Source organism: Thunnus maccoyii, chromosome 13, assembly GCF_910596095.1.
Source record: "Thunnus maccoyii chromosome 13, fThuMac1.1, whole genome shotgun sequence".
In the NCBI taxonomy this organism is placed as follows: Eukaryota; Metazoa; Chordata; class Actinopteri; order Scombriformes; family Scombridae; genus Thunnus; species Thunnus maccoyii.
The window spans coordinates 16,485,865-16,513,536 of record NC_056545.1 but is presented as its reverse complement, the minus strand read 5'-3'; the positions used below and the strand labels follow the sequence as shown (position 1 = coordinate 16,513,536).

The following is a 27,672-nucleotide window of genomic DNA, read 5'->3' as shown; positions in this document are numbered from 1 at the left end:
ATCTGAAAACATGTCTGGAGGTGATCTTTGACAATTTATAATTAGATTTTTTGACTTTTTTTTGTGGAAAAACCATATCAGACACAAATTATTACTCAAAGCACTTGTATAGATAGTATTTTTTTTATAGATAGAGAGATAGATAGATAGATAACTTTATCCCCAAAGGGAAATTTCCATGTTACAGCAGCTATCACATAAAAAATGACAAAAACACATGACAAAAAACACACGTAGCTTACAAAAACACACACAATGAGGTGTGTATGTGTGAATTACCAACAATATTTACAGTATATATACAAAAACGTACTATTCTAAATAAAAAATAACTGGAAAAAAAATACAATTTTACACTTTAAACTGTGGGTCTTAAAACATGTCTGGATTGGTTTAAATTGTCAAAAAAAAAGAAAAAAGAAAAAGCTGTATGCTGTACACTGGGAAGATTTTAAAGTGGTTTAATGTTGAAAAATGTAACCGGACGTCCCGCATCTATTTTGCGTCACGAGCTCGAGCTTGACGTCAATTTGGAGGCAGGATGACAGCTGAGAAAAGGTACAGCAGCGCGAGCGCACTCAGTATCGTTAACAACAATAAGTAGCCTACAAACTCCCGTTTTAACGAGACGGACCGACACATTTCACCGTCCGACGCCTTTTATACCAAACCGACGGGAGTGTTTGAGTTCATCAGAGGACGGTAACCGACCGTTAACCTTGCGGATATTATTTTTTCTTTCTTTTTTCACCAAGAGAGAAAAAGGTCGGTGTCCGGATGTGCCAGCAGTGTTGGGTTTTTCGCATGGCGTAGGCACCTTTTTTTCTACAGCAGGATATTCTTAATGTTTGGAGGGTCGCAGGAGGCCCTTGGGTCGACAGTTTATCCCCATTAACATTATCTACACTTTCCTAATTAACCGATTTGTCAGCGAAATGAGCAACGACATGATTGTGCAATAGAGAGGAAGAAGCGTTGTAACACGTCTCGACTACCTCAGTGTTGTGACTGGAGAGAGAGAGCAAGTCACCGGGAATAAACTCTGCTTTTTTTTTTATTTACACGACGCGCTTTTTCACACCTTGTGAGTGCTTTCACGAGAGAGACGAGAAAGGGGGGAATATTTGTACCCTTGTGTTGTGTTGTGTGAGTGAGAGAGAGAGAGTGTGTGTGTGTGAACCGGGACCGGGAAAACCTTCACGATGACGGGCAGCAGCACCCCAGCAGACATGGTGAGAGAATTTAATGTTACTTTTCTTTTTCTTTTCTTTTTTTTTTATTTTTACACTTAACAGTTTCATCCATTTATTCCCGGAAGCTTTTGACATTAAAAAAAACAGAGCAGCAATGAAGAGTGTTCTCTAACACTGGTTTCATTTATTTCATTTAGGGATAAGAAATATATTGATATTTTATCGACATTATATTGATATAAGATGATATGACATGTAATATTGTGGTATGGCGTAAGTATTGTCTTTTCGTGGTTTTAAAGAGTACAGTGAAATGATGTAATTTTCTGAACTTACCAGGCTGTTCTTGCTGTTCTATTATTTGTCTTTACTCACCTAATCATTATATCAACATTACTAATGATTATCTGATTATGTAAATATTTAACAAAAGCACCAATAGTCATCCGTACAATATTGTCACGCTATGGATATCGAGATATTTGGTAAAAAAATATTGTGATATTGGATTTTGTCCACAGTATTGAGCACATAGCTGTACAAGTCTAGTATCACATGAACTAGACTTTACTTCCTGGTGGTGCTCAAAGTTTGACGTGTGGATCTCTCTGATAGGGAAGTGTCTTAAAGGACAAGTCCACAATGTTTCAAGTCTGTTTTAAAACAACAGTCAGGTGCCCAAATGAACACTGAAACAGGTTTTTATTGCAGTAATCATTCCTCCTGTTCATACCGGCCATTAGATCCCTTCATAAAGCATTTACAAGGTAAGTGTTGGAGGCCAAAATCCACAGTCCTCCTTCTGTGCAAAAATGTATTTAAAAGTTTATCTGAAGTTAATATGAAGCTTCAGTCATCCAAATTAGTCAAATCAAGTAGATATCTATCAATGCTACAGTCATTTTAGTGCCAAAGTCTCATTTGACATTCCTGTCACCCCCTGCTAAACCTAAGTGTCAAATGCTTTTTCGGAACTGGAAAAGCAGTGACCCAGCCATCATGGCTACTGACCTCCAGCCCATCACCTGCCAAACTTCTGCATCAGTGGATGAACTAGTGGCACTCTACAATACATCTCTGAGCAGTGTCTTTGATCTTCATAGCCCTGTCAAGACGTGCAAGGTCAATTTTTCACGCTCTGCTCCCTGGTTCAGTCATGACCTGCAGAAAATAAAAACAGCTGGACGTGTCCTGGAACGACGCTTCAGATGCTCTGGGCTCACTGTCCATAAACTGGCCTTCAGTGAACATCAAAGGACTTACTAAAAGTCCCTTAAAGATACTTGGTCACAGTTCTACTCCAGCCTAATTAATCACAATCCTGGCAACCCTAAGCATCTTTTTTCCACCATGAATCATCTCCTGAAGCCACTGTTATCTTCCCCAATTGAGGCTACAGAAGAGCGATGTAACAGCTTCATTGACTTTTTCAGAGCCAAGGTCAACAACATCCGCTCTTCTGATGTCAAGCTTTTTCCTCTCTGCCTCCCCCTGTCATTGACGCTTTGTCTGGAAGTATGCCGTCTCTACTTCATTTTACTGGCGTCAGGCAGAGCCACATTGAGGAAATCCTCAGGAAGATGAAACCCTGTACTTGTGCCCTGGACCCCATTCCCACAGCTCTGCTCAAATCATACATCCCCATTCTCACCCCCCTGATCACCCAAATTACCAACCTCTCCCTTCAAACCAGTAACCATCTGCCCTCAAGGTCGCAGTCATCCGCCCCCTCCTCAAGAAGCCCACCCTGGACCCTGAAGTTCTTGCCAGCTACAGACCTATCTCCAACCTCCCTTTCCTGTTCAAGGTGTTGGAGAAGGTGGTCACTTCTGAGCTTCAGGACCACATTAAACACAACAACCAATTTGAAAAATTTTAGTCAGGTGGTCATTCAGCACACAGCACTGAAATAGCTCTGCTCAGGGTTGTGAATGACCTGCTGATGGCAGCTGAAGCAGGGTCCCATTCTCTCCTGATTGACTGTCAGACTCTGCACTTAATGGTCTCAGTCTTACCTTTCTGATAGGACTGAGTATGTCTCACTGGGACGACATAGGTCTAGATCGCTCCCTCTCACCTGTGGGGTTCCGCAAGGATCGGTTCGCGGCCCCATCCTCTTTACCCCCTACATGGTCCCCCTTTGACGTATCATCGGCAGACATGGGATGTCTTTTCATTGCTATGCTGATGATACCCAGCTGTACATCAAAACTGCCCCCAAGCCCTTCTGCAGCCATGTCACGCCTCAGTTCCTGACTTGAGGAGATAAAGGCCCGGATGAGCACAAATTTCCTCCAGTTAAACAGCAGCAAAACTGAAACTCTCCCTAATGGTACTCCACACCAGATTCAGTCATCCTCCATAACTCATCTCACCTTTGACGGCCAGGACATCCCCCTTTCCTCCTCAGTCACTAATCTGGGTGTTAGTTTTGACCCTCAGCTGACTTTTGATGACCATATAAGGCATCTATGCAAAACTTCTTTCTACCATCTCAAAAACATCTCTAAACTCCGCCCCTCACTAACCCTGTTAGATGCAGATAAACTTGTCCATGCCTTTTAGAGGAAACACAAAGAGGGAATTTGATGCTAAAAAGATTGTAAATATGGCAGATATCCACTTGATATGACTAACTCAGACTGCTAAAGCCTCATATAAGCATCACACCAACTTTTAAATGCATTTTTGTATAAAATGACAGTGTGGACACTTTGTGGATTTTGGCCCCCATCACTTACATAGAAAGCGCATTTAAGGGGATCTTTTAACAGCCAGTATGAACAGAAGGAATGTTTACAGTGAGGAAAACCTCTTTCAGTGTTAATTTAGGCACCTGACTGTTGTTTTAAGACAGACTTGAAAAACTCTGAACCTATCCTTTAATTTCCAGATTACCTGGGGATGAAGTGGTGAACCTTTTAGTATTTAGATTAGTCAGTTAAACCAGATTAAAAGCAAAATAAGACTAGTTTAACTCTATAAATGAGTCTACCATACAGTATGTTTGTGAAGCTGGTCTCAGATCACATGTAATGGAGCTGAGTTTAGTCTTGTCACAAGTAAAATATTATTAAATTATATCACACCATACAGTAAATATTTAACTGACTGACTCAGTGTTTGTCTTAACGATGATGTGTGTGTGTGCGTGTTTTCAGGTAAGAGGAAAAAACTGTGAACCCACCCTTTAATCTTAACTGATGTAATCCATATTTGTGTGTTTGATCTACCCTCTAAACTATAAATCACATGCCTCCCACATTTTTGCTGACTATTTAGATTTCTTGAAGTATTTTTAACACAGTTCCAGACATCCACTGGTTTCATTTCATTTCTTTGTGGTATGTTGCGTGCAGATTCAATTGAAAAGTCTGCACTGAATTAACTCATCATGATAATTTAAGTTTGAAAAGTTGAAAAAATAATGCTTTATATTCAATCAACTTGTCGATTGAGAATACGAATCATCAATAATTTTGATAATTAAGTAGTCGTGGATGTAATTTAGCAAAAACATGAAAAGCATTAATAAAAAAACATTGAATAGTGAGGATATGCTGCTTTTTTCTGTTTTAAATTATTGTAAATTGAATATATTTTGACTTTGAGTTGTTGGTCAGACTAAAGAAACAAATTGAGGATGTCAACATTGGCTCTGAGAACTTGACAGACTGACAATAATGAAAATAATCATTAGTTAATGCCATAATGCTCACTGTGATGGACTACGCAACACAAGCAAGTTTCACGAGTCTGCTAATTGATTTACATATTAGGTTATATGGAAATGAATGGAAGCCAGTTGCATCCTGGAAAAGTCAACAAATCACATCCACATTTCTAAAACACAGCGACATGGTTTGCAGAATGATTGGCTGTAATGATTGGTATAGGTAATATGTAATATAAATGTATATGTATGTGTGTATATGTAATATAAATATGCGATATAAATGAGCTATTTCGGTTAGATTTGTTAATGTTGGATTTGTACTGGAGTTCCCTTAGGCACATATTGGTATTTGGCAATATGTGTCTGTTGTAAGCACATACTATATATGTTCTAACATTATTCAAGTTCATACAACAGTTCATGTATGGTTTATGTACAATTCAAGTATATTTTGAAGAGGATTATAGGTGGACTTTGTTGTTGTTTGTTTATGTACTGTATATACTTGCAGTTATTCTGGGCTTGGGTGCTGGAATGCAGGGGCATATGTTTTTGTTGTTTGTGACTGTGGATAGTGCCGTAAGCTAGTTTGATTTCAGAAAATTGGATTTAATTCAGTGGAACATGAGTCAAAGCTTGTGAACCCCTGGCATTGCAGGAAGCAAGGCTGTAAAGAGACAAGAGTTTAAGAGGAGGCTAGGTGCTTTTACTGGGTTCATACATGTGCATACACAATGACCAGTAATTGCATTGCTACCACAACCCCATTATGTCATACCTACTGATGTAGTGATACATTAAAAGGAGCCTAAACTATGACTTCTAGTCTGTGATCATCATCAGGTGACTTTATCAGCTTTCAAAACACTATCCTCATGCGACTTATTTATTTGTTTTAGCTTACTTACTGAGGTGTGTGTGTGTCATCACAAATATTTATGTCAGCCTCTCATGGGTGAGATTTTGCACACATAAAAAGGCATATGAAATGTGTTTAGCTGGGTTTACCTGGTCTTAAGCGTAATATTTCCTCTCCGTCTGGCAGTGTTATGTCTGTCATCTTTGCTGTGAGTGCATGGAGGCTCTACTTCCAAACCTATGTATAGAAAGGATAAACCTCGTAATGTGCCCCGCCACGCGGAGATCAGCTATCCCAGCTGTGCCTGTGCTCCTGCATGTCCAAGCTCAGCTGATCCCCTGGACAGCAGGTCCATTATGTTGTCAGGATGTTGGGATAATGCTGTGAGGAAGTTAGAGGTGAGCCGGCCTCTATATGTATATGTTGTCCGGTCAAAGCTAAAGCATCTAAATATAGCATATTGCAAAGGAATTTCTATGGATTATGGACAAAATCATGAACCGAAACCATTTTCTGATCCGTTGTGAACGTTAGCTAAATCCTCAGTCAATCCTAAAGAACTTTCATAGAAGGTCTCGAGTTATGTCACCATCTGTGTGGATGTTTGGTTGCAGTTTACAGTTGTGTTGGTGCTCGTTCAGCCACTTTGGTTCAAGCCTCCATCCGCGCTGCTGGAGTGTCCTTAAGCAACACACTGAATCCCTGACAGCTCAGCCTGATTTGTGCTCTGGGAATTTCCCAGTGGGGGAAGTATCACTTAATTATTGCATCATTTATCACCAGTGCTGGGCATAAAGTTCATTTCCACAATTGTAAAGTAATAATATTTTTTCAGAAAGCAGAAGAAAGCGTTGCCAAATCTCAAATTGGGTTTTATCCATGCCAGAGCTGCTGTCTTCAGGTTCATGTTATTAACATGCCTGCAGCAGAAATATAAAGGTCAAATTCCGGTGTTTTGAGACTTCTGCAAGTTTAAATCATCAGAACAATTACTTCCCTTTGTGGCTTCGCTCAATCTATACATCAAACCAGCTCTTTGTGTTCCCCAAGGAAATATGGGGAAGTATCAGCTATCTGCATTTAACTCTTACTGTGCGGTTGAAATCAGCAGCAGATGCACATTCTCTCGTCTTTTCCCCATCTCCCCCCCTACTCTCTCTCCGTCTGTGGAAGGAGCTGGTGAGTGTGTATGCACACACAGTTATAAAGGCTGTATAGAGTAGGAGTGAGAGTAGGAGGAGAGGAGATTGTTGGTGCCAAACATTGTGGGTGAATGAATCTGAGAGAAAGAATAGGAGAAGGAATAGTCATCCCTCTTGAGAATGGAGGATGTTTTAATTTTTTTTTTCTTCCTTCTTGGGAGGAAAAAAGAAGAGGGGTGGAGGGAGAGGAAGAGTGAAGGATGGGGAGGTGGGGGTTGCTCAGAGAGGGCAAATTACCTCGCTCCAGGCAGACCTCAGAAGTGCTGACAGGGTCCGAATGGTCCCCATGGCAACAGTGGGACGCTTGGATCGGAGGTCTGGATGCCCATTTAAGTGTGTGTGAGTATGCGGAGGGATAGGGCGGGGGGTGCAGGTGTGTGAGTGTGTGTGTGTGTTTGTAACAAGAAGCGGACGACAGAAAGAGTGATACAGAAGCAGGAGGAGAATAAAGCACCTTCAGAGTTCAGATAAGCCCCGCTGAATGAATACACTCCAGAAAACAGTGAGTCTCACGGAGCAGAGAATGAATTTCAAACATCACCACTTTCGATATGTCCCAGCACAGCAGACAAGACGGGGAGATCAGGTACACACACACACACACACACACACACATACACATATACATACTTTCCAATGAGTGTTTATCAGTTGTTGTTGTTAGTTATATAAGGTCGTTATATATCAACTAACAATAGCAGCTCTTAAATTTGCATATTTCTGTGATCATCATGACAAACATTAAGTTAACTTCTCCCAGCAACCGCCACTATGTCTGTGTTGACAGATACGCCAGTTACTACAAAGTGGTTTGGGCAAAAAAGCAACCCCTTCAAACATAGAAAGGTTAATCAAAATGGCAAAAGTTTGATTTATAACTGTTAGTAAATAAGTCATTGATAAAGATTAATCACTCTGAACTTTTTAACAAGCCATCAATTCTGCCATTGTAAATGTTAATAAAAGCTGCGATAATTAGCAGAATAATCATTATTGGCAGCTATTTTGATCGTCAAATAATCGTTTTAATCTAGTTTTTTAAGCACAAATGGCGGCAGCTTCTCAAATGTGAGGATTTGAGGCTTTTATGTGTTATAGACGATAGAAACTGAATATCTTTGGATTTTAAACTGTTGATTTGGACAAAACCAGACATTTGAAGATGTCACCTTTTTTGACATTTTATAGACAAAATGATTCATGGAGAAATTAATCTGCAGATTAATATGATGAATATAATCATTAGTTGCAGCCCTAATCACTTGCTAAGAAACCTTCAGCAAAAGTAAATCATCTGCAATTAATGATAAGTAATTTAAGTGTTTTTAAGACCGGCTGCAGCTGTAAGTGTTGAAAAGTTGTTAATAAATTTGTTTTAGATCAAGTAGTGATACAGCAGGTATTTATGTTGTTCACACACACGCACATCTGATATATAAATATACACTGATACCACACGTACACACTCAGTGGGTAGTATTCAAACACCCCGTCATTTGTGCAGTGGTGAGTACGCATTCATTTGTGTTGGAGGTGGCAGTCACAGCCCTTATTTAACCAGACCAGGAGGTACGATAGAATGTATTAACCCTTCGTCAAAGTGTTCAAACTCTTTAAATCTGTCATGATCAGTAGATTTGTATTGATCAGAATTTTGACATTTGAATAGAAGTGCAATTACAAGTGGTTCACAGTGTGTGTGTGGGGGCTTCTGTGGTGCCTTCATTTGTTACAGCAAAAATTGTGACTGTGAATGTCTGAATACATCCGTTTATCTCATAAATGTGTCATCATTTATTCAGAATAGTGGATTTTTGCTTTACTTGGATCAGTGTGTGGCTAAATGTTAGATATCTCTGCTACACTCTGTGTGGCTAATTATAATTTTGACGCTTTGAAAGCAGTTTATAGTCCATTCCCACATTGTTAGAGTCCCCTTAAGGCGCACAGAAACGCAGATTCAAACACACACCCACAAACACATTCAAAGGAGTCAAAGGTTGGGCTCAGAGGTCAGCGGTGTGTTGGTCGCAGATGAAAGAACAATGGGAGGGGAATCCTTGCTACTGAAAACAGCACTCCCTGTCCCTCTTCCCACTCGAGCTTAGCTCAGCACTTCTTACACCGAGTAGCTGGTGTCAGAGAGAGGTCTGCAGGCGTTCTTCAGCCTCCGGCATGAGCCGCTAACAGGGCTTTGATTGACACGTTTCAGGGGGAGAGAAGGAGAGAAAGAACACTATTGAATCCTGACACTGCCAGTTGGATGAAGCATGTCAGTGAGTATGTGTGTGTTACCGGTGCCATGTGTTCCGAGTGAGAGTCACAGATCAGGATTACATCATCCTGCCCGGGTGCAGGAGTTGATGTATTGACTGTGACACTGTCACATGCAGACCTTCAAGCGCCACGGAAAGTTCTGACAGCAGTTCTGAAGCGGCAGGAGTCGAGCTTGAATCATATTCAGTGTTTCCCCTATAATAGTACAGGCCTGGTGGGCTGCCAGGACAACGAGTACCCCTGCCAGGCCAAAAAAAATTTTTTTTTAATGCCACAAATAACGCCAAATATCCATTCATTCAGAAATCAATAGCATTTGGGAGCCTCTGAGCAGCGCTGTTTCGAAACGTCTGTGTTGTTGCCTGGGAAACTGCAGGTAGCATAACTCCTTTTAAGGAATAGGGCAGAGCGTAAGTCAGTGAGTGGTTACGCGAGAGAGCAAGTGTCAAAAGTGACTGTGAATGCGAGCAGAGGAAGAGGTTAGCAGTAAGTTGTCAATCTGAGAGTAAATGTACAGTACAGACTATAGTGTGTCAGTTAATAAGTGCTATAGCTTCTCAAGACCAAGAAAAGTCACGTCTATTGTTTCCCCAACTGCTGTAAAAGTGAAGGGGGATATCTCCGAAGTACACAATCAATACATGGAGGTTCTACTGATAACAGAGAAGTGAATGTTTTTTAAGCTCATATTTTGATTGAAAATGAATTGAAGACAGGTATGAAAGTTTGCAGTGTTGACCAGCTTCCAGACTGTGTACTAGTATTTGTTTATTATTTGTTTCTGTAAGAAGGATCATGTCATTTCCTGCTCGTATTGACAATTGCTGGTATTAGCAGGGCTTCTGTCAATGAATATATCCAGCGGTCCATTGTGTTGGTGTAGCGTTAATTCAATTGCATTGACGCACGTCTCCAGCACTGACAGGAAGTCCTATTGAGAACCTTTCAACCATTGATTTCTTATGTAACTTTTCGTTTGCGTATGTTTGTCTGTGTGTTCATGTGTTCACCAATGTGACATGTGTCGGTCCGTGTGCACCCTACGTATTGTACTCTATGAATAATGACACCCCGCAGTTCTCCAGCCGAGGCAGAACTGCACAGATCTAGTTGTACATACCTGTCAGCACTCCAGCTTTCCCTTTATTTTTCTCTCATGTCTGCACCAGCTGACACGTGATTTATGCTCTATAGCTGCATGTCTCATCAATGGAAGTCATATTGTAGGTTAATGAATGGATATTGCTTTGGTGATGTCCAAAATCTAAAAAAATCAGGAAATACTGTAAATACAACCTTTTTTTGTGTCTTGACAGCTATGAATTTTTGATATTCTGAACCATGAGCTACCAAGCTAACATGGTGAACCAAAGTAAAACAAGGTGGGTGAAGAAAGAGTGGCATTAGTAGCAGTTGAGGGGGACAAAACCATTTTACAGCTGACCTGTTAAACATTTTCAGAAAGCAAACCTTAATAACCACAACATTAAATCTTCAAGACGAAGCCAGCTATTAGATTTCTTCACCCAGCAGCCTTGAAAATAAGAGACCCTATCTCTTTTGTTGCTGGTTTGCATTTCTGATTGGCCCGGCTGGGAGACTGAATAGTCTTGTGAATGACCCAGAAGGTTTCTAAGAAGAAAAAGTCAGTGTGTGCATGTTGGGATAAGGGCTTATTCTGCTGGAAAATCCCTCCGTCAGTGTTGGCAGGTATGGCTTTGCACAGGCTGAGGAATGTGTTGAACTACTTCAACGTTTTTGAGGGGGCTCCCAGGGTCCCAGTTTAAGAGGAAACGTCTAGTCGACACTGTCGATTCCGGTCCTGATCTCTCTTGACAGTGAATAGGCACTTCCTGTGTGCTGCATGTCCTTGAATATTAGTAGGAGCAGTGATTGTGACGTAGAGGATGTGTAGACCAAAGTTATCGTCCTAATTACTGGATCCTGGAGCATAGAGCACTCGCTGTATTCTCTCCACAGTACATGCAGGGCACTGAACACCTCAAGACAGAAGTAAAGTGAGGACATTCTTCAGCTTTTATGCCAAGTGTGAACATCACAAAGCATGACATAAATGAGTGGGTGTGAGTGTGAGTAATATGTGAACAAGAACAACTCAGATGGTGCTAATACAACAGCGTAATCCCGACTAGACCCTGCATGCCTGCAGCCACTTTTGAAGTATGTATGTGTGTGTGTGTGTGTGTGTATGTGTGTGTGTGTGTTTTATCCACGCATTTATACATGCACACATTTGCATAAAGAAACCAGCTAAAGCACAACCTGTTCTTCCTGTTGAGTGTGACGTGTTTGCTGTTGGCTTTGCTAGTGGAGTAACGCCTGTTCAAGTTCACATTCGCTCCAGAAAACAGCACAAACCAGAGCTACGTTTAAAGGCCATTGTTTGCATGTAATGGTGTTGTGCCACCACTCTTGGCACTGTGCCATGTGGTTCCTTATATTCCTCTGTTAAGTCTAAAGCAGCACCAAATACTTAACAATACACCTGACTCTTTAAGTTGACCCATTAGGCAAAACATCAGCTTCACAAGGTGAAAAAAGGAGAAGGTAACAAAGAAATGAAAGTCATAGACAGCTGTGAGTTTGCTGCATTAGAAACTGAAAGAAGGAAGAGAAACTTGGGAGTGATGTATAGAGAGGAAGACGAGCAGCCAGACTTATCCTGTTTACTGCAAGGAAACATAGTGAATAATTTGGTCATTCTTTATTTTACAGGTCCTTTATACTATTTTGTGATTAATTTGCAGGTGTTTAAAAGATTTTACAGAAAGGGTGGTGCAATTTGGTTCAAATTATAAGAAAAAACAAAAGTGTTTGAAAGGTCCCATTTCTTTGAAAGGGTTATGTATTTTTTTCATTTATGGGAAATGTGCTCATTTTTAAGAAATAATAATATGCTAATACGTAGTTTTATCTGAAAACTAAGTCTTTTCAGTCTGTTAAGAAAGAACTATGTATGAAACCAAATATGACTGGGTACTTATCAACTAAACCAACATAACATGTTTTTCAGTTTTTCCTTTTTCATTTGTGCCAAATTGCAACACCTTTTCTATAAAATGTCCCAAAAATGAACCGTTAAATACCTGCAATTTATTTCGAGACTTTCCAGGAATTTAGTATAAAGTGGGACAAAAGGGACCTGTAAAATAAAGCTTTAACAATAACTTTTGCTGATTCATTTCTCAGATCGTTTGAAGGGACATATTAGTCTCATCAGTTATTCTACTCACTGCCATTTCAGTAATGTGAACTAATGTGAATCATCAGTGCAAAAAGGAAGATGCTCGGTTAGTAGCTTGTGTGTTCCAGTTTTTAATGGATATTAAATATTGTGCTCAATCAGTGTTCTTAGTGCATTTACTGTATTGATTTCAGATTTACACCAGACATTAATAGCACTGACAAAACCAGGGATCTTGATATTTCCTCTTGTTATAAACTGATTGGCATTCATGTGATGTTACAGGAGAGGGACTTTCCATAAAGCTGTGGAGCTGTAATTTTCCTACATATAATTTAAATAGATGTAAAACAAAAGCACTCAAGTGATAAAAAAAACCCCACCGCATTTCCGGTAGTGTTGAGCAGAAAGAGAGTGAGTGCGTGTATGCAGGAGGAATAGGGGATGGGGGATGATGGAGGGGGGGTGTTGGTGTTTGACTAGCTCAATAAAAGGAGCCTTTCAGCTGCACTGGAAACAATTTCCAGCTGAGGGGACATTTATATTAAAGCTTTGCCTTGCCAGCACGGACTGTACATCTGTGTGTGTGTGTGTGTGTGTGTGAGAGAGAGAGAGAGAGACAGTGAGTGTGTGCGTCAGCACAGCTAGCTAGCAAGAATCAACTTCCTGATACATTTTGGGACAGGCTGCCATTTCCAAATCAGTGCTTAAATCTGTCCTAATGTTCGAACGTCCTGTGCCAGCGCAGTCAGACAGACAATACGTACTGAGGGAATTAGAGGGTCAGCGTTGAGACACTCTGGGTCTCAGGCAGGGCAGACATGAGCCACAGAGCAGTCATCCAAAGGTCAAGCTTTACTGGCTGGATGTTCCAATAGGATCAGCGGGCCTCCAGTCCTCACATACGAGTCTTTTACCCGGATTTTTACTGTGTTGCGGTCGCCAATAAGCAAAATACTTTTGAATGCTTTCAAAATGTAAATGGTCTGACTAATTTTTCTTCACACACATTTCTGCTTGATTAATGATGGAAACAATTAATTTATTACCAAAATTGTTTGTTGATTGACTAATCAATTAAGCAACTACTCATTTCAGCTCCTGTGGCAGAGCAACAGTTGCTAGGCAGCTATCTCAGAGGCCATCCTACTGAAGCTCATGTGTCATATTTACCTTGCGCTGGCTAAGCCACAGCCTTAATCCTCAGCTGATTACCTGAGCCAGACTCAGTGCTGAGGCTTTCAGGGTTTGCCACTTAGGTGAACAGTGAGTCTAGAGATCAATAATCCTTCTTATCGTGCTGCTTGAACTTTTTTGCATTCATCTCAACCACTTCAGATCCTTAACTTCATTGTTAATACACTACTTCTGGTGTCCTTGCACCACATTTACAATGACAAACTTCTGTCATTGTACATCAGATAGTGATTCTGATCTTGAACAGGATGAAACATAATATTGATCATGTATTTAGTATTTCAGTTTGTGAACTGTAATGGTAATAGTGGAGGAGAATTGGTTGCAGGTTTATAGGGAGATGGATGTAAAGAAGCCAGTCCACCTGTTTTGCATCTTCTCTGGTCCACACGCACACATACACACAGATATATTATGGTGGAAAATCGACAGTGAGGAATAAAGAGGCTGAGGTCACGGAAGAGTTAAAGATAGAGCTCAACGAGGAGACAGCCAGAGTCAGGAGGGAGGGAAGAGTGTGTGTGTGTGTGTGTGTCTGAATGTATGTGTGTGAATGATAGAGAGAAAGAAGGAGCATGGAGAGAGGGTATATTTGGCCTTCATGCTGTCTTGCACAAATTTGTCATTGCATGTTGGATGCTATGGAGCACTCTGACTATGAATATCTCTAATGATCCCGGCAGGGGTTGTGTGTGTGTGTGTGTGTGTGTTTTATGAGTGTGTATGTGTGTTCTTATCTGAATGAGCTAGCAGTAATGAAGCATTGGACCTTGGACTAGAACGATTGAGGGCTTTTCATCTGTTTTCTTGTAATGAGGAAGCATCGGTTTATTTTGAGGGAAGCAGCAGAAGCCTGACTTACACAGAGGGCATCAGCAGATATCGACCGACCTATAGTTTACTTTAATTGCACATTTTTGTGAAGTGGCTTCTCCGCGCCAGATATCATTTGGCTAAATATACGGTCATACGGAGCAAAAACAGCAGCGTTCACTGACTACTAAATCAGTATTCTAGGCTAGTGGGTTTTAAAGCTGGGATGTTTATGGGTGAGTAAGGCTGGCACATTTTAAGCTAAGTTTAGCTGACTTCCATTTAGCTCAGTCAGCTGATCTCGGTACAGTTACAGTTCAGAGTGCAGCGTGGTTTAAGGCTCACATAAACCATTAAGGCCCAGAGATGGCAGGTAGAGTAATCCTGTTTAATTTTTAATGTGCAATGTACAAGTCACAGTGTTGAATCAACAGGGCAAAGTGTGACGCCAACGTGTGCCTCATTCTCAAAATGCTCTTAGCCTTCAAGCTACTTCTGCATCCACCTTGTTGTGAACTTTTAATCTCAGGTGGATATTTAAGAAGCACGTCCTTATATAACGTTGCCTTAAACATCTTAATGATGGTCACGTAACAGCGCCCTTTTGCTGATTATGTCATCTGCCGGCATATGATTTTTTTTTTCTGCCCTGGCATGGAACAATGTTTGTGAAAGATCTTGATTGGGTCCCCAGCCGCCAACCCTCCCCCTCGTCGTCGCTGCCCTGTTCCTTCCTGTTGTTGTTTGTGTAACCAGTTGCCTCCACTGTCTCCCCACTGAGGCTGCCTTTTTCCTGTTGTGCATAACAGAAACATAACCAGTGGCTCAGATCTCAAACCAGACAATGAAAAAAGGAAACCCCTTTACAGTAGAGGGGTATATATCACACACTGCAAACACAGTCGGGTGCCTAGTTTGTGTCTGTTTTGACAATTTATTTAATCATTTTGCTTTGACGTTGTAATTATTAATTGATTTTAAATGTGAATATAGAAGAAGGTGCCTGATTTCTAGACAGATAACTAGAACTGGGGCATCCTGTGGGCTTGGTAGTCTAAAGTGTGTCCTCTGTTGATTCAGCAACAATCATTTTTGAGGCCATAGATTGTGTTGTGATATTCTGCAATGTATTGCAAAGTGTAGACAAAACTAGTACACTGACATCTAATATAACAACTAGGGGTGGGTATCGTTAGGACTTTATTGATACCGAACCAGCACCAATTTAGTACCAGTTCTTGATACTCATCCCCAATAACAACACTACAAACAGCTGAATATACACCTTTCTAGCTAAGTCTGAACAAAAATGTAACATTTCAGGGCTTCATAAAGATATCATTGTTATATTATTATTGCAGGGCTGTTGCATTAGATTACCATGTTAAACAGGATTGTATTGTATTGTGTCCATACACCCATAATCTCTTATGTACCTTATCTTTGCACTGGCTCTTAAAATTTGCAAAGTTGCACACTTCAGTGTCTGTTGTCTGTCTCTATAAGGCTTAGTGCTTACTGTGTGCTTTATGTGACTTTTTGTATTTGTAAGTGTAGAAACTTGATTTAAGAAAATGTTTATTTTTTTAATGCATGTGTTCACGTAAAGATAATAAATTGCTTTTGTTGCATCTATTCCTGTCACTGCACGCTGCTTAATTCCTGAATAGGCCTAGAAAATGCTGTGTGTGTGCGTGTGCGTACGTACGTGCATGCATGCGTATGTGTGTGTGTGTGTGTGGTAGTAATACCCCTGGTTGTTTCTGTCCAGTGCCATCTGGTAAATTCCAGCACAGAGGGCATTTTAGCTTGCCAGCAGTCTCTGTCTGTGTGTGTGTGTGTGTGTGTGTGTGCGAGAGAGACACACACACACACAGACAGAGTCGTGTTTCCATCACTTCAGAGGACATCACATTGACTTACATTCATTTCCGTATCCTAACCTTAACCGTTACCACTACTTACTTACCTAACCCTTACTGTAACCTAAAATAACTCTGAACTAATCTTAACTTTAAACCAAGTCTTCACCTTAAAATCAATGATTTATGTTAAGGGTACTTGCTTTTTGTCCCCATAAGCGAGGCGAGTCCCCACAACGTGACTGTGTAAACAGATTTATGTCCCCACAACATGAGGAATATCTGGTCCACACATGCATTCACATGTAGACACACAGTCTCTTTTCTACACACACACGGCATCACGTGAGTTGTGACTGCAGGGCAGTACTCTTTTCTGAAGGAGAACAGAAAATGCAACATTGTGGATGTAACTGCTGTCTCCCAGCCGCCCCCCCTCTCTACTCTGATGTTTATTGTCTCATCTTCCTCCCTCACGTGTTACATTAGTTAAGAACTGCAATGATTAATCGATCTTTTAAGTCCTTTTTTTTAAGCAAAAATGCCAAAAATTCTCTAGTTCCAGCTTCTCCAGTGTGAGGATTTGTTGCTTTAATTTGTTTTATATAATCACATACGGAATATGTTTGGGGTTCAGAATGTTGGTTGGATCAAACAAGACATTGGACAGCCATGTAGGACAAAGAAAACGTGATGGACGTTTTTCAGTGTTTTCTGACATTTTATAGACAAAACGATAAACCGATTAATCGAGAAAACAATTGGATTGAAGTTAAAGCACTGTAGTGTCTGAGGAAAGGGGTAAACATAGTACAGGAAAGAGTTTTGAAACCTCAGTATGTGCAGTGATGTGCTTTTCTTCCTTAATTGGGTGAAAAATCTATAAAAACAACAACTTGTCAGGAATTGAGAACAGAGTTGGATTTACCTGGCTAACATTGACTTTTTATATAATGGACTTTGAAAGGATTAATACTGTGTTTTGAAAGATTTTCATACAGAAGCCTAATTATACTGTCAAACTCTCACCAAAATGAGAGCTAAATTTTCACCTGACAACAGCCACATGACAGATGATAAATGATATAAATTATCTATGTTTCTGGTATTTGGGGGCGAGTGACATTAATCTGTCAGCAAAACTCTGTCCAATAGACAAAGATAAAGGCCAACAAATCTCTTATTGATTAATCTGTCAGTTTTTTAAATTTATGTCAGAAAACAGGCAAAAATGCCCATCACGTTTTCCCATAAAACAAGTCCAAAACCAGCATATAATTACATAATAGAGTAAAGCAACAGTTGCTCACATTAGAGATGCTGAAACCAGCGAGGAACCAGTGGCTAAGTCAGTTGGTCGTTCAGTCCACCGCTTTGGTCTAGACTGAAATAACTCACAAACTATCAGATGGTTAACCATGAAAATTAGCACAGGCATTCATGTTCCCCAGATTATGAATCATCCTGACTTTGGTGATCCCCTGACTTTTCCTTTAGCGCCACCATGAGGTTGATATTTGTGGTTCAGAGTAAAATATCTTTACAACTGTCAGATGGTTTGCCTTGAAATTTGCTACAGATATTCAAGGTCCCTAGAGGATATATTCAAATAGTGATCAAATAGTGACTCTCTATCCAGTGCCATCATCAGGTCAACATTTTAATTTGTCCAGTACTTTGGTGTATGACACCTGCAAAACAAGTGAAATTCCCATCAGTCTCAGCTGTTCTTTATGTTTAGTGCTAAATCTAATTGATGTCATGCATTTTTTCTTTACTTATATCACATAATAATACTTTTTTTTTTTTTAAGAAAAAGTGGATTTTATTATCCTAAACAGTAATTATAGATGCACAGATGAAGAACAGGCAAAAGCTTATGTGTAGAAAGGACAACGTGAAAGGTTATAAATCAAGCTAATCCTGCCTGCAGGGCATCGACTACACACAGTTGGAGAGACCACCTAGGATAGAAGATGGGGGTGGGTGGGTGGAGACAGAGTGGAGTGGAGGAAAGGGGGAGATGGGAAGGCAGAGGTCACCGCAGAGTATGTTGCTCTCCTGGGAGGGGGCGGGGGGCAGGGGGGGTGCTTTACTTGACTCCAGGGCTTTCACATAGCAGGGGTCAGGAAAACACGGGGGAGGAAGTCATATTGGTTAGACACCTTGTGATGGAAGTGAAGCAGAGTGAGAGGAGGAGGAGGAGGAGGAAGGGGCAGACAGAGCTGCTGCAGAGCAAATGGTAGGACGAAGGAGGTAAAGGACAGGAGGTCCTTTCATCTAAGCCATCATCAGGAATCATCAACCCTCTGTGTGGTCTCCTCACACCAGCATGTGGCATGGTGGCCTTTGGGTTCGTGTGTCTGCTGGTAGCTGATAGAGACAGAATATGGCGGATGAGGCACAACTTGGCAAATAATTTCCATTTCGTCACATCAGACGAAACATAATCAAGAGCTGTAATTTGCTAATTCAAACTAACAAAGCTTAATGCAGATTCAAAACTGCCAGACTACAGCAGAAATGGTTTTCTTTCAGTCACAGCTTCCTGTTCAATAGCATTTTAATTCATATTTTTAGTGTTATACTTGAAACATAAAAGAAGAAGTTGCTATGGTGGCCTGCAAAGCTGAATACACTTTACTACTACAACTATAGCAGGATACTGCTATAAAGCAAAACTGAAAGTTGGACCAAGTTGTTTTGTCAAGTCAAGACCTTGCTTTCTTTAGCAAGGTCTTGCTGCTATAAAATTGTATCAAGCTCTTGCAACATATCTTTTCTTATCTTTATGATAACATTCATAACAGTTTCTGAACATTTACCTTGAAATATTATCAAACTTTTTTGTTGGACAGGTGAACAGGGCTCAAGTGCGTCCTCTTGGTTCATTATTTCTTCCTGCTTCACAGCCAAAAGTCAGTTTTACCTCTATTTTCCACATGTAGGAAAACAACGATATGGGAGATCTGATGTAACTCCATGGTGCTAACACTAGAGCTGCAGTGATTAATCGATTAGTCGATCAAAAGAAAATTAATCAGCAACTATTTCGATAATCGATGAATTGTTTTGAGTCAATATTTAAGAAAAAACGTTGAGATTCTCTGGTTCCAACCTCTTAAATGTGAATATTTTTTATTATAAAGATATTTTCTTTTCTTTAGTCTTTTATGATAGTAAACTGAATATCTTTGGGTTATTGACTGTTGGTCGGGACAAAACAAGACATTTTATGTGGTGATTAACATTTTTCACAGTTTTCTGGCATTTTATAGACCAAACGACAAAGGCAATTAAACAAGAAACATGACGTAATAATGCATTTGGCTGTTAAATGAGAGTGAGTGCCAAAGTTGGCTTGGATGTCAGAGGAGTTATGAAGACTCAGCATCCGTAAACGGTAACGTGGCGCCATTCTAAAGCCTAAACTTTCAACAAATAATATTTCAAAAAATTTAGTTGCTTTCCATCACTTTCACATTGTCTATATCTGGAGAAGGGGGATGTTATTAGCTAATAGACCTAAACTGGAGCACATTAGTTTAAATGTTGGCAAATATCTGTCTTCAAATCTTATCTGCTCCAGAGGTGATTTCTGTAGCTTAATTTCTGTCTTTCACCATCTGTATCACATTGTTTTTTTATTTTCTTCGCTTACAGATACAGTTTTGTTTCACTGTTAAGCACCTTGTCATTTCATTCTCCAACTCATCTCTTGCCTTTGGTTTCACTGGGAAAGGGGGACACAGTCTAGACGTTGACAGAGGGATGAGAGGAGAATCGATTGAAGCATACAAGAGCAATTTCATGTCTTGGCCCACAGCTTCAAATACCCCCCCCCCCCCCCCCCCGCCACATCAGTGGGCATTTTGAATGTGCTCGCAAATGTTTGTTTGTTCATGTATGTGCATGTGTGGTTGGTATATGGCCGAAACAACCGATTGGATTTCTCCACCATGGTCACCTTCACGCTTCCTCTTCTTGTCGCCTCACTGACCTTCATTGTTCCTCATTTGAATCCCTGTTTGAATCTCTCTCCGTTCCCTCTCGCGCTTTCTCATTTCCTCCCTCGATCCCTGGGGCTCGCCTCCAGTACTGTCAGCATTTCCCCTGAAGCATCACACCTCGACATCACTATCATGGCGTCTGTACAATATCAGCACTTTGGCGGCGTTGTCTGCTAATCTATCTCGTCGTTTTCTCTCCTCTAACTATTACATTTCTTTCTGCTGGTCACGACACCTTTAACACTTAGTTAATTGAATTTATTTCCTTTTTCTTTTCTCTTGTTGTCTCACTTCTTCTGTGCTTTCCTGCTTTCATTTCTCTCTCTGAAAGTATGTATTTGAGTTTTATTCTCCCAGTGGAGATGAGGACGACAGAGCCTCGCCTAGCTGAGGCCTGATGTGGAGATGGGGCGGTCTTCGATCCTAAACTGTTACAGATGCTTATAGACAGTGGGAAGTGTCACTAGTAAAACCAGTGGAAATATTCTAGTGAAGCTGTCATCTTGTGGCATTTCTTCTCACTTTCCCACATGCTTTCTCTGGTCATTTATTAAGTATCATCACTCTTTGTGTTGACTCTGTAAATATGTGGAGAAGCTTATGCGTTCGTCCCGCAGACAAAGCACCGGACAGAGTCGAGGTGCTGGCAGACACTGGTCTTAATCTGTCTGACAGTCAGACAGCCTCACACAGGTTTCCAAGAACAGGTCCATTGGAGCGGCAAGAGAGTGTGAGTGATGATTCTTGGGGCGATGTTGTGTCATTAATCAGAAAAGCTAATAAATCATGGGAAATTAATTTTATTTTAGGCCGAGCGCAGCAGTTTTTCAGTAGCACTAACTGGCAGTGTTTTTGTGTGTTTTATGGTGAATGGCAGCCTCACACCCGGGTCTAGTTTTTAGTCCTTAGAGGTGTATTGTGCAATCAAACTGCAAAGTTGTAAATATGATGTGCTTTTAAACCTCACAGTTAATAAATGAAGCTTCTGCTGAAGAAATAATATTAAGACTAGCACACAGTACAAATAAAAATGACAAACTTTACAGTGAAGTCAGATGTAAAACAGTAATACAGGGTGTTACTACCTTGATGAATGCTAAATCAATCAATCAAACTTAATTTGTATAGCATCATCATACACATTAGTGTAATTCAAAGTGCTTCAAAGATGACTGACAAGCCAATAATAAGACAGAACAAATGTAAACAGTAAAATAATTTGAGACTAATGCACACAAGAAATAAAAATTATGAAAATGCAATAAAAAACAATAAAATTGCTTTAAAATAAAATAGAGTAAAATAAAAACGAGATAAAATAGATGACAAAACAATGACAAATAAAATCTATGGGAGGGAAAATATTTTAAAACAAGAATACTATAAATATACATAATGTCCGTAAAGCATTCTTATCGGAAGAGACGCCACAAAATACCCAAGTATCGGAGTTTATCTCATGCACAATTGATGCTGTGGTTTAAATTGCAAGTAATGCATGCATATGCATCCGCTGATATGTTTCTGGTGTAACAAAAAGATAATGATCTTGTGGTGTGAAAGATTGCTGTGACCACATATGTCAGAGCACTAAAGTTAATCAGATGTTCATGCTTTCAAACAAGAGTCAGTCCTGTTAAGTTAATTTCTGGCTCTATTAGTCTCCCACCATCAATCAATAATCAGGGGGTAAGTCTAGTCAAGTTGATCCACTGACACCGTTTGTTTGAGATACTAAATCCACAATCACAGTGAAACATGCTTATTTCAACCCAATTTTTAATTAAAATAATTAATTTTATGATGTTTCATATGTAGCTTAAAGGAAATTTTTTTGGCAAACACACACTAATAATTGCTGTCTTTCTGTGAGTTAGATGAGACGACTGATACCATTCTAATGTGAGGGCGGTATCAATCTTCTCATCTAACACTTGGCAAGAAAGCAAATAAACGTATTTCCCAAACTATTCTTTAATGCTGTTATTACAGCTGTGAATCAGAAAAATGGCCTCATATCCAAAAATCACAGTGGCTGCAACAGTTTGTTCCATTATTCACTGTCATCTCCAGATACCATCACCATTACAATATGTCTCTCTGCTATTCAGACTTTCTCAAGTTTCTCAGAAAAGTGAAGTAGTCCAGAACTTTATTATGTCAACATAAGAAGTCGATACTGTATGTAGCCTGCATGGTTATCCTGTCTGACTGCTTGTCTTGTTCTGATATGCCATGAAAAGGGAAGTAGCATCAAAATGAGAGCAGCCTAAGAAGTGGCATGGTGATAAGCATGGTCTTGTTTAAATATTTAGCTGAAATTGAACCTCAACTACTCTCCACCAGGCTAGATAGCACTGCAGCGTGTTGTAGGGTCCATCAGCTCCTGCAGACCTTTCACACTCTGTAATGTCACACAGTAATGTTGGATAAAGATCCCTTTGATCTCTGTTTCCACACACACTGTCCCATCAGTGTGAGGGTTGCCAGCGTGTAATGTACAGTAGTTTACTTCAGTTTTGGCATTGGCTCACATTTGGCATGTTAATTAATTTGGCCCTGGGGTGTTGGAAGAGCCATTTAGAAGTGTGAAGAAGAGAGATAGAATGTGAGGGGGGAGGCATCCATGCAAAGTAAACCTGCGTCAACTTCTTGTGACAGCTCTGATCACAGAGAGGAGGGGTTAGGAAGAATGTTTGATCAAAGGCATCTACCTACCTGGCGCCTGTCAGGAGAGAGGAATGCAGCCTTGTGTGTGTATGTGTGAGTTAAGCGAGTTCTCCGAGAAGAGATGACAGCATGAAAGGGAGCTCTACCTGTTTCTGGAGAGGGGAGAGGCAGCTGATGGATTAACGGGTTATCTGTGTGTAAACGGGAAGAAGGAAGTGATGAAGAGAGAGGACAGAAAGCAGAGAGCTGTCGGGTACAGCACCGGCTGGAACGCAGGAAACAGCTGATCACGCTCGTGACAGGAGGGGAGAGGGAGTGGAACGAGGAGCGGAGTCAGGACGTCAGCATATCAAAGGACGGGTCTTTCTGAATGACAGTACAACTGACAAGGGCTTAGAGAGAGATGAGCTTTGCTGGAGCATTTGAGTAATGAAACATATGATTGACAGCAGTGAGAGCTGCAGAAAGGAAGAAGGAGTTTTGTTTTTCAGTCTGTCCTGTATCCAAAATCCAGAGTTATGACTGCAGCAGAATAATGACATTCATGGCAGTGAGCACAACACTGTAAAAGAAAAAGAGTCAAAGTCTGAAAGAGACATTAAAATACAAAAAGCGTCAGTGTCAAATAATGAGTTTCTCCTATAATTATAGCGTTAATTATATATTTTTATAGCTGTAGGTGCAGGATCTCTTCACTTTGTGCAATTAAATTGCCACAGTGAGTGTTTGATGCTACTGTGAGGGAAAGAACCTTAAATTTCACACCACTAACTGCAAAGCAGCCATTAGCCACCACAGGAAATGAACAAGAAGCCCCAGAAAGTGCATCTGATAAAGGTCTGTGGTGTTGGCTCTCACAAGCTCTCTTACAGTAGTTCCTCTTTTTAATGATTAATGGCCTCTAATTGAGTCCAACGGGAAGAAGGCCTGTGTTTTATGTGCACTGAACAGCCTGCATGCTTCATGCAGAAACAGGGACACACAAGAAACTACAGGAAATCAACTATTCTTACAGTTAGAAATCTACTTTTACAAGCTCAATATGAAGTTTCAGCTTTACAGACAATAAAGTTTTTTGATGACACTGCATGTTAAGCATTTGTCAACAGAAAATTATCAAAAGAAGAAAAAAACCCTGTAAATGAAATTGATTATGGAAATAATTATTGTAATAACAACTTAAAGGATGTTCCCCTCAGTGCAAAATACCCACCAGAGCACCTGTAATCACAGAAAAGAACATCCTGTATTATTTTAATGTTATTGTGGCTTTTGTGCCAGCATTTTTGCAGCCTGGATTTGTTGAATCCAACCAGGAGATGATAAATGCGTGCCCCTGATCCGGCAACCTCTGAGGACAAAATTATCAATCCTGGTTCTACTATAGTAGAGTTTAATGATTGCTGTCAGTATGATCTGCAGAGATGAGGCCATTTTTTGTGGTGATAATTCAGACATGGCTGCTACAGCTGAATGATCATAGAAGTAACATTGGCTAGAATCATTTGCATTGTACGACACAAAAGAGCACAACACCGTTTTTGCTGTCTAAGAAAAGACAAATTGATTGCATGTTAGTCATGTGATGAAATTGAATCACTCTCAAATTTAATTTTGCCTTTCAGTCATGTAGAGGCAAAAGCAGTAGCCAGAAAATCAACCCTTGTTAAAAAGAACAGCAAAACATGTAAATCTTTAAAGCTGTACACATGAGGTCAAAATGAACTGCATCATAAAACATGTATATCTATGAATGGTCAAATATAAAGATATAGAACATGAAACTAACTCAGATATTTTGAAATGCTGTTCATGCTGAGTGAAACTTTGCTAAGCCTGGTTTGGCCAAACATTGTTCATTTTGAGTCTAATAGGAGCAATAATCGACTGAGACTACACGCATGGTTTGAGAGCGAATGTACAAACTTCTGCTAGTGAACTTTCCTCTGGAACATTGTGTACAAGTACAAAAGTACAATAAGTGATGTCAAGTCATCGCACTGCTTTCAAAAAAAGTTGGGTTTTTTTGTTGGTTTTTTTTTTTACTTTTGATCAGTTACTCAACAGTTTTTGGCAGTGGGAGCCCCTAAAACCATATAAATGTGAATCATCTGTCATGTTTTGGAGAAAGATATGAGCAAGAGCAACCTTCTTTTGGCCGAGATGATTGTTAGATCATCCCTGATGGAGCAAGAATTGGAGAGGATAGGACTGATTTAAGAGATAGAAGGAAAGCAGTTTCTGCATACTAAGTTCAGTGCATGTGTCACATTTAACCTCCAGCTTTGAGTCTACAAGGACGTCAGAAGAAGATGGATATTTCTATCTTACAAAGAATAAAACACTCTCCTCATGTATCGCCTGCTGGTGGTAATTACTGCAGCTGATTGGATTAGAAAGGTTCAATCTCAACTGCGCTAAGCATGAGAAGAAAATCTACTCAACCACAAACGTGCATATGATAATAGATATACACATTACTGCATGACTCTGATAATGTAAGCCCCTTTAGCGTTACCAAAATACGACCAGCCTGTGTTATTGTAATATTACGGTGCATTATTATTTCGTGCACTGTCGGAGAGGGCTTACACATAGTGTACGTGCATAAAATCAGAAAACAGGACAAAACAGCACAGATGACTAACTAGCTCCCTGGTTACCACCAAGTGTTGGCATGGCAACCAGCAGAGCATGACTGTAGGCATAATCAGTGATGTTGGAAGAAATCTTGACCAGTCAGATTACTTGGCTGAAGCTGTCAATTCATTTGTGTAACAGCAAAAAAAAAAAAGACAATCTGTCAATTCTGCCGTATCAGAAGTTAATTCGACACCTGTTCTAAAGATACTCACTCCGCCGCTTTTTGTCAGTTTTGTAAATTATATCCGTATATCATAAAGAAAACCTCACCTGGCCTCTCTAGTTCATGCAAACAACAGATACCTGATGTTTTACATGTTATACCTGTAGTGTATTAAAAGCAGCTATAAAGTGGGTCAAAAACGAACTATGACAAACAAGCTATTATAGATAAGTAGCCTATAAAGATGGTTAAGTTAATAATAAACAAACTGCAGCTGGGTCAAGGTCCTACTGTTTATTTCTAGGTCTTGACTGCAGAGGTCTGTTACATCCCTTAGCAGACTATAGCGAAGCAGATTTTTGTGCCGTGCACAAACAGTTATATGTCTTGACATCAAAGCTATATTTGGATAGCCTACAAACACATCCTAACTTTGCTTTGACTCCTGAGTGGAAGTCCTGTGCCTTTATTGTGTTATGCCTTTGATGAATGTTACTGTGCCTGTTTAATATGATGTTCATGATCCATGTTATCAAGTACCAGTACCCGCGACAGATGTTAGCCCTGTGTGACAAAAAAACGCAACCCCCTCTTTTATTTGAGGAGAGGCAGTCCAGCTTCTGGCAAAAATTTGCAGGGTCATCTGGAAAAAAAGTCCAACTAGTCTCAACTTTTGCTGCAAAGCTATGTGATGTCAGCTGGCAAGGCACTGCTTTGGCCAATCACATACATGCAGTGTTTCCCAAACACAGGCTCAAATCGGGCGGCCGGCCCAGGTAGATTAAGGCTCGCCAAGGTAGATAAAATCCAAATTCCAATTTTTTTTTCAATCAACACACAAAATTATCATTTCAGCGGACCTTGAGCCCCAGACATGCCATATAAATATAAATATCACAATACTGATAACTGTAGCCTCAGTTTGAGACAACAGAAAGGCGACGTTGTGCTAATAACCCGAAGATTTATTCCTTTTCAATGGCAGGAAACACAATACAGCCACTGATAACTAACTGCTATATTTAGAGCTTAACAAGATATTCAAGGCTGACGAGTGACGACAGTTGGCTAAACATTAACATGATAAACAGCGGGCTACAGCTACGTACTGACACTCCCCCCCACACACACACACGCCAGAGAGCCTCTTGTAGGGCAGCTAGCTGAGCCACAACACAGGTACCACACAGAAACTTTTTTGAAACGGCCATGAATGTGCCTCTAGTGACGGTCAAAGCTCCAGTGGACTCCCATGCCTGGTTATTTTGCTTGCATTTCATTGTCACCCACAATTGCCGTCCATCTGACCGTCACCAATCTGTTCAGTGTCTCCATAAGGAGGCGGAGGGTAGTGGGTCTTAACCTGAGGAAAACACTCATATGCAAGTGAAGATTCCTTGTAAATTAGTTTGCAATGTGAACGGCGTATTTTAATTGTTAACAGTGAAATCATCGTGTCGAAAAATAAAATAGTTGCCGCTGTGATAACATTCCAAAGTTGTAAAATCCTGTTTTTTAATATTATAAACCATTGTGAAGTGTTTTTGGCATCTGAATTTATATGTAATTCCAGCTGGACCTCCTGGATGCTATTTCATTGTCTTATTGGTACCTGAAGCAACGCACACTTCTGCGTTGTTTTAACACAAAGCTGTTTTCAGTCAGAATGCCCGTGAAGAGTAAGAAAGTACAGAGTAAGAGTGAAGAGTGTGTCAATTACAGAAGACAGATTATTGTCACTTTGACCTGAACATGTTGGAGGATATTTACAAAGCTTGTCATTAATACCATCAGTTTCCCAAATTTTTTTTTTGTCACCGTAATTTTTTAATTTAGCAGGTTATTTACTGAGACTATAGATGTAAATGACCTGTCGTGAGCCATGAAAAGTCAGAAGAAACA

The 27,672-nt window shown here is 40.2% G+C and overlaps 1 protein-coding gene across 1 annotated transcript in view; it reads left to right on the top strand.

Annotated features, from left to right (window-relative positions):
* Positions 1–528: 528 nt before the first annotated feature.
* ubl3a (ubiquitin-like 3a) overlaps positions 529–27,672 on the top strand; it is a 40,241-nt gene continuing 13,097 nt past the window's right edge. The window contains exon 1 of the mRNA XM_042431556.1: positions 529–1,232. Coding sequence (XP_042287490.1) covers positions 1,203–1,232 — 30 coding nt within the window. The 5' untranslated portion in view covers positions 529–1,202. The remainder of the gene's footprint in view (positions 1,233–27,672) is intronic.